Source organism: Salarias fasciatus, unplaced genomic scaffold (assembly GCF_902148845.1).
Source record: "Salarias fasciatus unplaced genomic scaffold, fSalaFa1.1, whole genome shotgun sequence".
Lineage (NCBI taxonomy): Eukaryota > Metazoa > Chordata > Actinopteri > Blenniiformes > Blenniidae > Salarias > Salarias fasciatus.
This window is the reverse complement of record NW_021941393.1, coordinates 185,001-201,460: the sequence shown is the minus strand read 5'-3', so window position 1 is coordinate 201,460 and position 16,460 is coordinate 185,001. Positions and strand designations below refer to the sequence as shown.

Genomic DNA, 16,460 nt, shown 5'->3' with positions numbered 1-16,460 from the left:
TCCCGTCCCGGAGTTTCCAGCTCTTGAGCGTTTAAAGGAGACCCTATAAGCGACATGCATGCCTCTGCATGTTTTTTTTTTTTTTTTTGCCCCCCGGGGTCGGGGGCGGGGGAGGGGGAGGGGCATGACCTTCCACTTGCCGACACGCCTCCCTCCCTCCCCCCTATATGCAGTCTTTTGCAAGTTAGCGACGCTCGCCGCGCGCAGGTGTGTGTGTGTGTGTGTGTGTGTGTGCGCGGCTCTCCCGACGGATTTCCCGGGTGTGGGGGGGGGAAGGAAGAAAAATGGCTCGGTTCCGCTCGGTTCTGCTCCTCCTGCTGCTGGCGGAGGTGGTGAGTATTCCAAAATATATATATATATATATATATATATATATAGAAAAAAGATGGCTATCTGTAGATATATATTTAAAAAAATATGTACAGGATTTTTTCTCATTTCCAAAATCTGCACCAGAGAACTTTCCGTGTGTTTTCTGGTTCCTTTGTGTGTTTTTTTTTGTTTGAGTGTTTCTTATCAGTTCTTCAAAAGGCTGTCAGAAGCTAATCTCCCCAAAAAAAAAAAAACAACCCTGAGGTGACGCGGTCGGGCCGGATCTTCCACATTCTCTTCAAAACCGGCCCGACCGGTACCCCCCTCTCGTCGCCTCCAGGGGGCGCCCTGCGATGAGGAAACCGGCCTCATCATTTCCACCATGAAAAGGATGGTTTCTGGTTCTCACGTTCTCGACCTCTGACCTCTCAGCTGGGCTCTCGGGCGCCGGACAGTCCGAGGAGAACCAAGCGGGAGTGGCTGGTGCCCCCGGTCGGGATTCTCGAGAACCGAAACTACACCCTCAAGGAATTCATCGCCAAGGTGTTTTCTGCGTTCCGTCGCCATTTTTTTTTTTTTTTTTTTTCCAAACCGGTTCTTCCCGGAACTTGAACGTCGGGTTCCCTTTTTTTTCCCCCGTTTCTTCGCAGATCCGTTCCGACAAGGACAAGCAGGAGACGGTGGAGTACTCCATCACCGGGGCGGGCGCCGACCGGCCGCCGTACAACCTGTTCACGGTGGATCCCGCCACCGGGTTCGTGCGCATCAACAGCGTCGTGGACCGGGAGAAGCGTCCGTCCTACAAGGTCAGCTTGGCGCCGTGTCGCTAACGGAACCGCTAGCTTCGCGCGACCACTAACGAGCCCCCCCCGTCGCCCCCGTCGCCCCCGCAGCTCATGGGCGCCGCCAAGTACCGGAACGGCACCGTGGCGGAGGTGGACATCCCGCTGACCATCAACGTGCTGGACGAGAACGACAACGCGCCGTACTTCCAGCCGCACTCCGGGAACGTCACCGAGGCGAGCAAGAAAGGTTCCCGCCGCCGCTTCCCGCCGTTTTGTTTTTTGCACTGTGCGTTAGCAGAGTGGGCATCAGTGACACAGTTAGCATCATTAGCACAGCATCGTTAGCACAGGGAACATAATGAGTAGAGTTAGCATCAGCAGCACAGTTAGCATCAGCAGCACAGTTAGCATCATTAGCACAGCATCAGTAGCACAGTTAGCATCATTAGCACAGCATCATTAGCACAGTTAGCATCATTAGCACAGCATCAGCACAGTGAACATAATTAGTATGGTTCGCATCGTTAGCATAGTTAGCATCATTAGCACAGCATCGTTAGCACAGTGAGCAACATTAGCACAGCATCATTAACAGAGCTAGCATCATTAGCACAGTTAGCATTATTAGCACAGCTGGCATCATTAGCACAGCTACCATCATTAGCATAGTTAGCATCATTGCACAGCTAGCATCGTTAGCACAGCTGGCGTCATTAGCAGAGTTAGCATCGTTAGCACTGTTAGCATCATTAGCACAGCTTGCATCATTAGCACAGCTACCATCATTAGCACAGTTAGCATCATTAGCACAGCTACCATCATTAGCATAGTTAGCATCATTAGCACAGTTAGCATCATTAGCACAGCATCAGCACAGTGAACATAATTAGTATGGTTCGCATCGTTAGCATAGTTAGCATCATTTGCACAGCATCGTTAGCACAGTGAGCAACATTAGCACAGCATCATTAACAGAGCTAGCATCATTAGCACAGTTAGCATCATTAGCACAGCTTGCATCATTAGCACAGCTACCATCATTAGCACAGTTAGCATCATTAGCACAGTTAGCATCATTAGCACAGTTAGCATCGTTAGCACAGCTGGCGTCATTAGCACAGTTAGCATCATTAGCACAGCTACCATCATTAGCACAGCTACCATCATTAGCACAGCTACCATCATTAGCACAGCTACCATCAGTAGCACAGCATCATTAGCACAGTTAGCATCATTAGCACAGCATCAGCACAGTGAACATAATTAGTATGGTTTGCATCATTAGCATAGTTAGCATCATTAGCACAGCATCGTTAGCACAGTGAGCAACATTAGCACAGCATCATTAACAGAGCTAGCATCATTAGCACAGTTAGCATCATTAGCATAGTTAGCATCATTAGCACAGCTTGCATCATTAGCACAGTTAGCATTATTAGCACAGCTACCATCATTAGCACAGTTAGCATCATTAGCACAGCTACCATCATTAGCACAGCTACCATCATTAGCACAGCTTGCATCATTAGCACAGTTAGCATCATTAGCACAGCTACCATCATTAGCACAATTAGCAAAGCTACCATCATTAGCACAGTTAGCACAATTAGCACAGCTTGCATCATTAGCACAGTTAGCATCATTAGCACAGCTACCATCATTAGCACAATTAGCAAAGCTACCATCATTAGCACAGTTAGCATCATTAGCACAGCTACCATCATTAGCACAGTTAGCATCATTAGCACAGCTACCATCATTAGCACAGCTAGCGTCATTAGTACAGTTAGCATCATTAACACAGCTTCCATCATTAGCACAGTTAGCATCATTAGCACAGCTACCATCATTAGCACAGTTAGCATCATTAGCACAGCTACCATCATTAGCACAGCTTGCATCATTAGCACAGCTAGCATCATTAGCATAGTTAGCTTCATTAGCGCAGCTAGCATCATTAGCACAGCTAGCTTCATTAGCGCAGCTAGCATCATTAGCACAGCTGGCGTCAGTAGCGCAGCTAGCATCGTTAGCACAGCTGGCGTCATTAGCACAGCTAGCTTCATTAGCGCAGCCAGCATCTTTAGCACAGCTGGCGTCATTAGCGCAGCTAGCATCGTTAGCACAGCTGGCCTCATTAGCACAGCTAGCATCGTTAGCACAGCTGGCGTCATCAGCGCGGTGCTTCTCCGGTCAGGAACGTTCGTCATGCAGCTGGAGGGGAAGGACGACGACCAGCAGGGGACGCTCAACTCTCAGATCGCCTACAGCATCGTGAGCCAGGAGCCCCGAGGCTCCGGGAACATGTTCTCCGTGGACCGGAACACCGGGAAGCTCTACGTCAAGGAGGCCACGCTGGACCGGGAGGTGAGGCCCGCTGAAGCCCCGCCCCCTCAATCCCGAAAAAACCGCCCTTCCCTGACTGCGTTCTCCTGCCGCAGACTCACGACTTCTACCGGCTGGTGATCAGAGGAACCGACATGGGCGGGGCGCCGGGCGGCCTCACCGGAACCGGAACCGTGGAGATCAAGGTGCTCGACATCAACGACAACATTCCCGAACTGGAGGAGTCCGAGGTGCGGAGCAGCCGTCGTCCTAGAAAATTCAGAACGTCTCGGGTTCCGTCGTTAGCAACGTTAGTTTTTATTATTAGCACAGTTAGCATCTTTTGCATAGTGAGCATCATTAGCACTGTTAGCACTATTAGCATAGTGAGCATCGTAAACAGCATCATTAGCATAGTGAGCATTATGAGCACGGTTAGCATAGTGAGCATCATAAACACAGTTAGCATCAATAGCATATTAGCACCATCAGCACAGTTAGCATCATTAGAACAGTGAGCATCATAAACAGTGAGCATCATTAGCATGGTAAGCATGTTTAGCACAGTTAGCATCATTAGCACAGTAAGTGTTATTTAAACAGTTAGCATCATTAGCATATTAGCACCATCAACACAGTTAGCATCGTTAGCATAGTGAGCATCACAGACACAGTGAGCAGCGTTAGCACGGTTAGCATCATTAACACAGCTAGCATCATTAGCACAGTTAGCATCTTTATCACGGTTAGCATCATTAGCACAGTTAGCATCATTAGCACAGCTAGCATCATTAGCACAGTTAGCATCTTTATCACAGTTAGCATCATTAGCACAGTTAGCATCATTAGCACAGCTAGCATCATTAGCACAGTTAGCATCTTTATCATAGTTAGCATCATTAGCACAGCTAGCATCATTAGCACAGTTAGCATCTTTATCACAGTTAGCATCATTAGCACAGCTGGCGTCATTAGCACAGCTAGCATCTTTATCACAGTTAGCATCAATAGCACAGTTAGCATCATTAACACAGTTAGCATCATCATTAGCACAGCATCATCGGTAGAGTGAGCATCATTAGCACAGTTAGCGTCAGTCGCATGGCTAGCATAGTGAGCATTATTAGCACGGTTAGCATAGTGAGCATCATGAACACAGTTAGCATCAATAGCAGTGAGCAGCATTAGCACTCTTACCATGATTAGCACAGCGAGCTACATTAGCACAGTATCATTTGCACAGGTAACATCATTAGCATAGTGAGCATCATAAACACAGTGAGCACCATTAGCATGGTTAGCATTACATTAGCACAGTTAGCATCATTAGCACAGTGAGTGTTATTTGCAGAGTTAGCATCATTAGCACAGTTAGCATCATTAACACAGCATCATTAGTACAGCGTCATTGGTCCAGTGAGCATCATTAGCATGGTTAGCATGGTTAGCATCATTAGAACAGTGAGCATCATTAGCATGGTAAGCATCTTTAGCACAGTTAGCATCATTAGCACAGTTAGCGTCAGTCGCATGGCGAGCATAGTGAGCATAACTAGCACGATTAGCATAGTCAGCGTCATAAACACAGTTAGCATCAATAGCAGTGAGCAACATTAGCACTCTTACCATGATTAGCACAGTCAGCATCATTAGCACAGTGAGCGTTGTTTGCACAGTTTAGCATCATTAGCATATTAGCACCATCAGCACAGTTAGCATCATTAGCATAGTGAGCATCACCAACATCATTAGCATGGTTAGCATGGTTAGCATCATTAGAACAGCGAGCATCATAAACAGTGAGCATCATTAGCATGGTTAGCATCATTAGCATGGTTAGCATCTTTAGCACAGTTAGCATTAGTAGCACAGTTAGCATCATTGGTACAGTGAGCATCATTAACACAGTTGGTATCAGCAGCACAGTTAACATCATTAGCACGGTTAGCATCCTTAGCGCCGTTAGCATCATTAGCGCCGTTAGCATCCTCAGCGCGGCCAGCGCCCTCGGCGCCGTCAGCGTCCTCCCTGCGTCCTCAGTACTCGGGCTCGGTGGACGAGAACGTGGCGGACGTGGTGGTGATGCGCATCAAGGCGCGGGACGCCGACCTGGAGCACACCGACAACTGGCTCACCGTCTTCACCATCGCCAAGGGCAACGAGGACGGGCTGTTCTCCATCGAGACGGACCGCGAGACCAACGAGGGCGTCCTCAAGCTCGTCAAGGTGGGCGGAGACACAACAAAAAAAAAACCAAAACAAAAAACAAAATGGCGGTTGAGCGCCGTTCTCGTTTCAGCCCGTGGACTTCGAGGAGGTGAAGAACCTGGAGCTGGGCCTGATGATCGAGAACGTGGCGCCGTTCGTGGACGGCCAGGCCGTGCTGAAGGACGTGGACGTCCAGGTGGGGGAGGGCGGGCCCGCGGCGGGGGCGGGGGCGGGGGCCGGAGCCGGGGCCGGGGCCGGGGCCGGGGCCGGAGCCGGGGCCGGAGCCGGGGCTGGAGTGGACCTGGGGCTGGACGCCGGCGTGGACGTCGGCGTGGACGCCGGCGCGGACGCCGGCGCGGACGCCGGGGTCGGAATCGGCGTGAAACCGGGCGCCGGGGTCAAGCCCGGCGTCCGGCCGGGTCCAGCCGGCTCCGAGGCGAAGCCCGACGCGCCGGGGAAAAGCTACCCCGTAAAGATCGCCGTCAACAACGTCCCGGAAGGCCCCGCCTTCAGACCCGACACCAAGGTGGTCCCCGTCTCCGAGGACCCGGGGGAGGCGCCGGAAGAGGGCGCCGTGGTCACCGTGTTCGCCGCGGTGGACCCGGACACGGGGGAGGTGGCCGAGGACGTCACGTACGTAGCCGGAGCGTCGCTAGCTTAACCGCTAGCAACTGCTGAGTCATCCCAGGCTTTAATGAATGATTCTCCACGTCGCAGCTACGCTAAGGCCTACGACCCCGACAACTGGTTCAGCATCGACGAAGAAACGGCCGAGATCCGGCTCAACAAGCTTCCCGACAGAGAGTCGCCGTTCCTCGTCAACGGAACGTACACCGCCAAGATTCTGGCCATCAGCAAAGGTAAACCTGCTCTTTTCTGCTAGCTTCACAGCTAAGCGTGTGTAAATTCCAGCTCATTTTTACTAGCTTCCAGCTAACCTCTACTAGCTTAAAGCTAACCTCTACTAGCTTAAAGCTAACTCTACTAGCTTTCAGATAACGCTAATAGCTTCCAGCTAACTCTAATAGCTTCTAGCTAATCTCTTTTAGCTTCCAGCTAACCTCTACTAGCTTCCAGCTAACCTCTACTAGCTTAAAGCTAACTCTACTAGCTTCCAGCAAACCTCTACTAGCTTAAAGCTAACTCTACTAGCTTCCAGCTAACCTCTACTAGCTTAAAGCTAACTCTACTAGCTTCCAGCAAACCTCTACTAGCTTAAAGCTAACTCTACTAGCTTCCAGCTAACCTCTACTAGCTTAAAGCTAACTCTACTAGCTTCCAGCTAACCTCTACTAGCTTAAAGCTAACTCTACTAGCTTCCAGCTAACCTCTACTAGCTTAAAGCTAACTCTACTAGCTTCCAGCTAACCTCTACTAGCTTAAAGCTAACTCTACTAGCTTCCAGCAAACCTCTACTAACTTAAAGCTAACTCTACTACCTCCCAGCTAAACTCTACTAGCTTCTAGCTAACCTCTAGTAGCTTCTAGCTGACTCCTCTAGCTCCTACCAAACTCTACTAGCTTCCAGCTAACCTCTACTAGCTTAAAGCTAACTCTACTAGCTTCCAGCTAACCTCTACTAGCTTAAAGCTAACTCTACTAGCTTCCAGCAAACCTCTACTAGCTTAAAGCTAACTCTACTAGCTTCCAGCTAACCTCTACTAGCTTAAAGCTAACTCTACTAGCTTCCAGCTAACCTCTACTAGCTTAAAGCTAACTCTACTAGCTTCCAGCTAACCTCTACTAGCTTAAAGCTAACTCTACTAGCTTCCAGCTAACCTCTACTAGCTTAAAGCTAACTCTACTAGCTTCCAGCAAACCTCTACTAGCTTAAAGCTAACTCTACTAGCTTCCAGCTAACCTCTACTAGCTTAAAGCTAACTCTACTAGCTTCCAGCTAACCTCTACTAGCTTAAAGCTAACTCTACTAGCTTCCAGCTAACCTCTACTAGCTTAAAGCTAACTCTACTACCTCCCAGCTAAACTCTACTAGCTTCTAGCTAACCTCTAGTAGCTTCTAGCTGACTCCTCTAGCTCCTACCAAACTCTACTAGCTTCCAGCTAACCTCTACTAGCTTAAAGCTAACTCTACTAGCTTCCAGCTAACCTCTACTAGCTTAAAGCTAACTCTACTAGCTTCCAGCAAACCTCTACTAGCTTAAAGCTAACTCTACTAGCTTCCAGCTAACCTCTACTAGCTTAAAGCTAACTCTACTAGCTTCCAGCTAACCTCTACTAGCTTAAAGCTAACTCTACTAGCTTCCAGCTAACCTCTACTAGCTTAAAGCTAACTCTACTAGCTTCCAGCTAACCTCTACTAGCTTAAAGCTAACTCTACTAGCTTCCAGCAAACCTCTACTAGCTTAAAGCTAACTCTACTAGCTTCCAGCTAACCTCTACTAGCTTAAAGCTAACTCTACTAGCTTCCAGCTAACCTCTACTAGCTTAAAGCTAACTCTACTAGCTTCCAGCTAACCTCTACTAGCTTAAAGCTAACTCTACTAGCTTCCAGCTAACCTCTACTAGCTTAAAGCTAACTCTACTAGCTTCCAGCAAACCTCTACTAACTTAAAGCTAACTCTACTACCTCCCAGCTAAACTCTACTAGCTTCTAGCTAACCTCTAGTAGCTTCTAGCTGACTCCTCTAGCTCCTACCAAACTCTACTAGCTTCCAGCTAACCTCTACTAGCTTAAAGCTAACTCTGCTAGCTTTCAGCTAACGCTAATAGCTTCCAGCTAACTCTAATAGCTTCTAGCTAATCTCTTTTAGCTTCCAGCTAACCTCTACTAGCTTAAAGCTAACTCTACTAGCTTCCAGCTAATCTTTACTAGCTTCCAGCTAATCTTTACTAGCTTCCAGCTAACCTCTACTAGCTTCTAGCTAACCTATACTAGCTTATAGCTAACTCTACTAGCTTCCAGCTAATCTCTACTAGCTTCTAGCTAACCTCTACGAGCTTCTAGCTAACTCCTCTAGCTCCTACCAAACTCTACTAGCTTCCAGCTAACCTCTACTAGCTTAAAGCTAACTCTGCTAGCTTTCAGCTAACGCTAATAGCTTCCAGCTAACTCTAATAGCTTCTAGCTAATCTCTTTTAGCTTCCAGCTAACCTCTACTAGCTTCCAGCTAACCTCTACTAGCTTAAAGCTAACTCTACTAGCTTCCAGCTAATCTCTACTAGCTTCTAGCTAACCTCTAATAGCTTCTAGCTAATCTGTTTTAGCTTCCAGCTAACCTCTACTAGCTTCCAGCTAACCTCTACTAGATTAAAGCTAACTCTGCTAGCTTTCAGCTAACGCTAATAGCTTCTAGCTAACTCTAATAGCTTCTAGCTAATCTCTTTTAGCTTCCAGCTAATCTCTATTAGCTTCCAGCTAATCTCCACTAGCTTCCAGCTAACCTCTACTAGCTTCCAGCTAATCTCTTTTAGCTTCCAGCTAACCTCTACTAGCTTAAAGCTAACTCCTCTAGCTTGCAGCTAACGCTACTAGCTTCCAGCTAATCTTTACTAGCTTCTAGCTAACCTCGTCTTGGGCAGTTCCCTCTGAAGCCTGGTTTTTCGTGTTTCCCAAGACGATCCTTCGCAGACGGCGACGGGAACGATCGCGATCCAGGTGGCGGACTCCAACGACCACTGCCCGACGCTGAGCGCCGTGCGCAGCAGCCTGTGCTCCGACCAGAAGACCGTGCACGTGAGCGCCGTGGACGAGGACGCGGAGCCCAACGGCGCCCCGTTCACCTTCAGGGTGGCGGAGGAAGGGACGCAGGGGAGCTGGGAGGTGGAGGCCATCAACGGTACGGCGCGCCAGCGGCGCGGCTAACGGCCAACGGTCGCCCGGGAGGGTCGTCGGGTTCATCGACGTTCTGCGTTTTTTGCAGGAACCGCGGCGGCGTTCCACTCTCGGGACGCTCTCTGGCCCGGATCGTACGAGCTCCGGGTGGAGGTTCTGGACGCGCAGGGTCTGCGGTGCGACGCCGGAGAGACCTTCACCGTGGACGTGTGCTCGTGCCGGGGGGCCGACCACTGCGGCGTTCAGGCGGAACGTCCGGTGTCCACGTCCTCCGGGCTGTCGCCGACGTTCTTCGGCCTGCTGCTGGCGGCGCTGTGCCTGCTGCTGCGTGAGTCTGATCCCCGGAAAAACCCGGAACTCCCCCCCCCCCCCGCCCCCCCCTCCGGCAGAACCTCACCCCGATCCTGTTTCCGTCCCGCGCAGTGGTTCCACTCCTGCTGCTGTTCTGTCAGTGTGGCGGGCCGAACGGCATCTTCCCGGACCAGTTCAGCGAGCTCCCCTTCGAAACCAAAGAGCACCTGATGGCCTACCACACCGAGGCTCCGGGGGAAGACCAGGTGACGGCCGGGAACGGGCGGGGAGCGGGCGGGAAGGGGGTGGCTAATGGTTGGTAAGGGGGTGGCTAATGGTTGGGAAGGAGGTGGCTAATGGTTGGGAGGGAGGTGGCTAATGTTTGGGAAGGGGTGGCTAATGGTTGGGAAGGGGTGGCTAATGGTTGGGAAGGGGGTGGCTAATGGTTGGGAAGGAGGTGGCTAATGGTTGGGAAGGGGTGGCTAATGGTTGGGAAGGGGGTGGCTAATGTTCGGGAAGGGGGTGGCTAATGGTTGGGAGGGAGGTGGCTAATGTTTGGAAAGGGGGTGGCTAATGGTAGGAAAGGGGGTGGCTAATGGTAGGAAAGGGGGTGGCTAATGGTTGGGAAGGGGGTGGCTAATGGTTGGGAAGGGGGTGGCTAATGGTTGGGAATAGGGTGGCTAATGGTAGGGAAGGGGGTGGCTAATGTTTGGGAAGGGGGTGGCTAATGGTTGGGAATAGGGTGGCTAATGGTAGGGAAGGGGGTGGCTAATGGTAGGGAAGGGGGTGGCTAATGGTTGGGAAGGGGGTGGCTAATGTTTGGGAAGGAGGTGGCTAATGGTAGGAAAGGGGGTGGCTAATGGTTGGGAATAGGGTGGCTAATGGTAGGGAAGGGGGTGGCTAATGGTAGGGAAGGGGGTGGCTAATGGTTGGGAAGGGGGTGGCTAATGGTTGGGAATAGGGTGGCTAATGGTAGGGAAGGGGGTGGCTAATGTTTGGGAAGGGGGTGGCTAATGGTTGGGAATAGGGTGGCTAATGGTAGGGAAGGGGGTGGCTAATGGTAGGGAAGGGGGTGGCTAATGGTTGGGAAGGGGGTGGCTAATGTTTGGGAAGGAGGTGGCTAATGGTAGGAAAGGGGGTGGCTAATGGTTGGGAATAGGGTGGCTAATGGTAGGGAAGGGGGTGGCTAATGGTTGGGAAGGGGGTGGCTAATGGTAGGGAAGGGGGTGGCTAATGGTTGGGAAGGGGGTGGCTAATGGTTGGGAAGGGGGTGGCTAATGGTAGGGAAGGGGGTGGCTAATGTTTGGGAAGGGATGGCTAATGTTTGGGAGGGAGGTGGCTAATGTTTGGGAAGGAGATGGCTAATGTTTGGGAAGGAGGTGGCTAATGTTTGGGAAGGGGGTGGCTAATGTTTGGGAATGGGGTGGCTAATGTTTGGGAAAGGGGTGGCTAATGGTTGGGAAGGGGGTGGCTAATGGTTGGGAGGGAGGTGGCTAATGTTTGGGAATGGGGTGGCTAATGTTTGGGAAAGGGGTGGCTAATGGTTGGGAAGGGGGTGGCTAATGTTTGGGAATGGGGTGGCTAATGTTTGGGAAAGGGGTGGCTAATGGTTGGGAAGGGGGTGGCTAATGGTTGGGAATAGGGTGGCTAATGGTTGGAAAGGGGGTGGCTAATGGCTGGAAAGGGGGTGGCTAATGGTTGGGAATAGGGTGGCTAATGGCTGGAAAGGGGGTGGCTAATGGTTGGGAATAGGGTGGCTAATGGTTGGGAATAGGGTGGCTAATGGTTGGAAAGGGGTGGCTAATGGCTGGGAATAGGGTGGCTAATGGTTGGGAATAGGGTGGCTAATGGTTGGGAAGGGGGTGGCTAATTGGGAAGTCTGTAGAACGCCACGTACCTCGAACACTGTCGACTGAAATCATCCTTTAAACATCTTTACAGGAGGTTCCCCTCCAGAACGTTGCTATCATGCTGGGAACGCAAAGAAAAGTCGAAACTTCCGCGGCAGCCGCGGCGGGGAACGTCTTCTCCGCCGTCGTCACGGCGACGCAGCGGGGGACGTTCTTCAGCGAGTCCCAGCGGCAGCACGTCGAGGACTTGTCCATGGAAGTGGACAACGCCTACCACTTCTCGCGTCAGGGTTCCCGCCGCCGCAGCGGCCGAGCTGTGGCTAGCCGGGCGGCGGCGGCGGCGAGCGGCCGCCACGCCGTCGCTCTGTACGACGACTTCGCGCTCCCGGAAGAATTCCTTCGGGATTACTACTCTCAGGTACCTAACGGTCGGGAATTGTGTGGCTAATGGTCGGGAATTGGGTGGGTAATGGTCGGGAATGGGGTGGCTAATGGTCGGAAATTGGGTGGCTAACGGTCGGGAATTGGGTGGCTAATGGTCGGGAATGGGGTGGCTAATGGTCCGGAAACGGGTTGCTAACGGTCGGGAATTGGGTGGCTAACGGTCGGGAATGGGGTGGCTAACGGTCAGGAATGGGGTGGCTAATGGTCGGGAATGGGGTGGCTAACGGTCGGGAATTGGGTGGGTAATGGTCGGGAATGGGGTGGCTAACGGTCAGGAATGAGGTGGCTAACGGTCAGGAATGGGGTTGCTAACGGTCGGAAATGGGGTGGCTAACGGTCAGGAATGAGGTGGCTAACGGTCAGGAATGGGGTGGCTAACGGTCAGGAATGGGGTGGCTAACGGTCGGAAATGGGGTGGCTAACGGTCGGAAATGGGGTGGCTAACGGTTGGGAATGGGATGGCTAACGGTCCGGAATGAGGTGGCTAACGGTCAGGAATGGGGTTGCTAACGGTCGGAAATGGGGTGGCTAACGGTCAGGAATGGGGTGGCTAACGGTCAGGAATGGGGTGGCTAATGGTCAGGAATGGGGTGGCTAACGGTCAGGAATGGGGTGGCTAACGGTCAGGAATGGGGTGGCTAACGGTCAGGAATGGGGTGGCTAACGGTCAGGAATGGGGTGGCTAATGGTCCGGAATGGGGTGGCTAACGGTTGGGAATGGGGTGGCTAACGGTCAGGATTGGGGTGGCTAACTGTCGGGAATTGGGTGGCTAACGGTCAGGAATGTGGTGGCTAACGGTCGGGAATGGGGTGGCTAACGGTTGGGAATGGAGCTCTCAGCAAAGCTGGCGTTGTTTAGTCTGGATGGCACTAGCTGCAGGTGGAGATGCTAATGCTAACTGCTTGCTTTTGTTTTCAGAAAGCGGCGTGCACGGTGGCAGCGAGGGACAGCTTGTTGGAGTACGACTCGGAGGGCCCGTGGTCCGCCGCCGGCTCGCTGGGCAGCTGCGGCCTCCTGGAGGAGGACGGCGACCTGGACTTCCTGTCTGACCTCGACCCCAAGTTCAAGAGGCTAGCGGAGATCTGCTCCCCGCCCGGGGCGCGCTTGGTCGAGGCGCGCTCGGTCGAGGCGGCGCGATCGGTCGAGGCGCGATCGGTCGAAGCGCGCTCGGTCGAAGCACGCTCGGTCGAGGCGCATTCCGCCGAGGCGCGCTCGGTCGAGGCGCGTTCGGTCAGAACGCGGTCTGTTGAGGCCTCAGAGTCCGTCCTCAACAAGAACCAGTCCTCCCTCCAAACCGAGACGCTAACGGCAGCCAGCGCAGGAAGCAGCGCCACCCTTTCCTCCGCCGCGGTCGCCGGCCTCCGCCGTCCCGCCGTGTCTCCGCCTCTTTACTACGCCGCCAACCCGGTGGTCCCCCTGCAGTACGTCCCCGGCCTGTACGTCCTGGGCGGACCCCAGAGTCCGCCCGGACTCGTGGTTGCCGAAGCGTCCGCGGCTAGCGCCGCCAGCCCCACCGTCCTGCTTCCCATGGGCTCCATTTTGCCGCCAAATCCCACGAGCGGCTACATGCTAGTCGGCGACCCGAAGGGTCCCGGCGGGGCGGTTCAGTTGGACCCGGGGCCCCCGTTGGGGACCCTGCCCCGAGGTGCTGTCCTGGTGAACCCGGCTGCCCCCCCTCAGGGGGCGTTAGGCTTGGCGGCGCGGGGTTCGGATCAGCCAGGGGTCGTCGGGTCGCGAGCCGTTTTTAATGTCGTTGGCCGGCTAACCGCTAATTGTGTGAATCTGTCGTCGGGAAACGCCGTCGCAGAGACGGCGGAACGTATCGAAACGTCGTCAAGTCATTCAGCTAGCGAGAATAGAGAATTAGCTTTTAGCACCATTCATGCTAACGTCGTTGAGAGTGCGGAACAAGGTGGGAAATAACTAGAATAAATTTTTTTTTTTCTTATCCTGTTAGCATTATAAGTTGTAGCGGCTTCACTTTTAGCTTTTTAAGGCAATTTAGCTTTCTTAGCATTGTTAGCTTGTTACACCAAAATTAGCTCTACAGGCATTTTTAGCTTATCTCACATTAGCCAGCTTAGCATCATTAGCTTATTAAGCCAATCCTAAAATTTGTTTAGCTCTTTGAGACAATTTAGCTTCTTTAGCATTTTAGCTTGATCGACCAAATTGGTTAGCTTACCATTTTTAGCTTAAGTCAATTTAGCTATCTTAGCATTTTTAGCTCTTTAAGCTGAATTAGCTCTTAACATCTTAGCTGATTAAATCTATATTAGCATTTTTTAGCTTACTAAGCTTCTTTAGCTATCGCAGCATTGTTAGCTTCTTAAACTAATTTAGCTATATAAAAATTTTTTAGCTTACGTCAAATTAGCTATCTTATTTAGCTGCCTTCGCAATTTTAGCTTTTTAAACCCAATTGGTTAGCTTAGCATTTTTAGCTTCAGTTCATTTAGCAATTTTAGCTCTTAAAGCCAGACTAGCTATTAGCATTTTTCGCTGATTAAATCAATTTAGCCACCTTAGCATTATTTTTTTCTTTTATCTTTTTTAGCCTGATTAGCTGTCTTAGCATTTTTAGCTTATTAAGTGACTTTAGCTATTTTAGCTTATTTCAGTTTAGCTGTCTCAAGATTTATCAATTTAGCTTTCTTAGCATTTTTAGCTTTTTAAACCATATTAGCTCTTTTAGCAGTCTATTTAGCCACTTTAGCTTCGGTAGCTAGGTTCGCGTTCGTTGTCTCGGAAACATTTGGGAACGCGTTTGTCGTGGTTTACGAAAGTGAAAAAGGTGGTAGGTTTTTTTCGGGTGTGGAACATGTTTGCCGTGGAAACGTCAATAAACGGAATCAATCAATCGATCGCGTCTTTATTGATTCGAAACAAAGCGCCTGGTTGCTGTTAGCTAACAAACCGTTAGCCAGGACTGTTCATGCTGAGCTGGGTGACTCAGCGGATCCAGCTGAAGCTAACCATGCTAACAGTGCCGGGGGAACCGACTTGTGCTTCCCCGTCTCGCCGTCGGGCCGGGTCACGTTCAGCTGGGCGAAGTGCACCCTGGGTAAAAAAAAAAAAAAAAAAAAAAAAAAAAAAAAGAGAACGTGTTGGAACCGGGTGCTAGCGAGGAAGCTAAAGGACGCCCGTGTTAGCGTGCTAGCTACGTGAAGTCCTCTGGGATGAACCTGGTGGGCGGAGCCAGGAATCCCTACAGACGACTCCACAGATCTACAACATATAGAATGAACCTTATTTACGCTTCTATAGATCTACAACATATAGAATGAACCCTATAGACACTTCTATAGATCTACAACATGTAGAACGAACCCTATAGATGCTTCTATAGATCTACAACATATAGAATGAACCTTATTTACGCTTCTATAGATCTACAACATATAGAATGAACCTTATTTACGCTTCTATAGATCTACAACATATAGAATGAACCTTATTTATGCTTCTATAGATCTACAACATATAGAATGAACCTTATTTATGCTTCTATAGATCTACAACATATAGAATGAACCTTATTTACGCTTCTATAGATCTACAACATATAGAATGAACCCTATAGACACTTCTATAGATCTACAACATGTAGAACGAACCCTATAGATGCTTCTATAGATCTACAACATATAGAATGAACCTTATTTACGCTTCTATAGATCTACAACATATAGAATGAACCCTATAGACACTTCTATAGATCTACAACATGTAGAACGAACCCTATAGATGCTTCTATAGATCTACAACATATAGAATGAACCCTATTTATGCTTCTATAGATCTACAACATATAGAACGAACCCTACAGACGCTTCTATAGATCTACAACATATAGAATGAACCTTATTTACGCTTCTATAGATCTACAACATATAGAATGAACCCTATTTATGCTTCTATAGATCTACAACATATAGAATGAACCTTATTTACGCTTCTATAGATCTACAACAGATAGAATGAACCCTATAGACACTTCTATAGATCTACAACATGTAGAACGAACCCTATAGATGCTTCTATAGATCTACAACATATAAAATGAACCTTATTTACGCTTCTATAGATCTACAACATATAGCATGAACCCTATAGACACTTCTATAGATCTACAACATATAGAATGAACCTTATTTATGCTTCTGTAGATCTACAACATATAGAATGAACCTTATTTACGCTTCTATAGATCTACAACATATAGCATGAACCCTATAGACACTTCTATAGATCTACAACATGTAGAACGAACCCTATAGATGCTTCTATAGATCTACAACATATAGAATGAACCCTATAGACACTTCTATAGATCTACAACATGTAGAACGAACCCTATAGATGCTTCTATAGATCTACAACATATAGAATGAACCTTATTTACGCTTCTATAGATCTACAACATATAGAATGAAGCCTACATACGCTTC

The 16,460-nt window shown here is 49.8% G+C and overlaps 2 protein-coding genes across 3 annotated transcripts in view; one reads left to right on the top strand and one right to left on the bottom strand.

Moving 5' to 3' along the window:
- The first annotated feature begins 174 nt into the window (after positions 1-174).
- The window catches only part of LOC115385607 (desmoglein-4-like), a 20,166-nt gene continuing 3,880 nt past the window's right edge, over positions 175-16,460 (top strand). The window contains exons 1-14 of one of the 2 annotated variants that reach the window (XM_030087675.1): positions 176-332; positions 745-855; positions 963-1,118; positions 1,206-1,344; positions 3,295-3,464; positions 3,539-3,673; positions 5,463-5,648; positions 5,722-6,263; positions 6,348-6,490; positions 9,206-9,427; positions 9,512-9,751; positions 9,847-9,980; positions 11,656-11,982; positions 12,928-16,460. The exon at positions 12,928-16,460 is cut by the window's right edge and continues 1,757 nt beyond it. In XM_030087675.1, coding sequence (XP_029943535.1) covers positions 285-332; positions 745-855; positions 963-1,118; positions 1,206-1,344; positions 3,295-3,464; positions 3,539-3,673; positions 5,463-5,648; positions 5,722-6,263; positions 6,348-6,490; positions 9,206-9,427; positions 9,512-9,751; positions 9,847-9,980; positions 11,656-11,982; positions 12,928-13,932 — 3,558 coding nt within the window. In that variant the 5' untranslated portion in view covers positions 176-284 and the 3' untranslated portion in view covers positions 13,933-16,460. Of the gene's footprint in view, positions 333-744; positions 856-962; positions 1,119-1,205; positions 1,345-3,294; positions 3,465-3,538; positions 3,674-5,462; positions 5,649-5,721; positions 6,264-6,347; positions 6,491-9,205; positions 9,428-9,511; positions 9,752-9,846; positions 9,981-11,655; positions 11,983-12,927 lie in introns of both variants that reach the window. The other variant, XM_030087677.1, reaches the window with a different exon arrangement.
- Positions 11,874-16,460, bottom strand: part of LOC115385609 (desmoglein-2-like) — an 18,909-nt gene continuing 14,322 nt past the window's right edge. Inside the window, exon 12 of the mRNA XM_030087680.1 lies at positions 11,874-11,907. Coding sequence (XP_029943540.1) covers positions 11,885-11,907 — 23 coding nt within the window. The 3' untranslated portion in view covers positions 11,874-11,884. The remainder of the gene's footprint in view (positions 11,908-16,460) is intronic.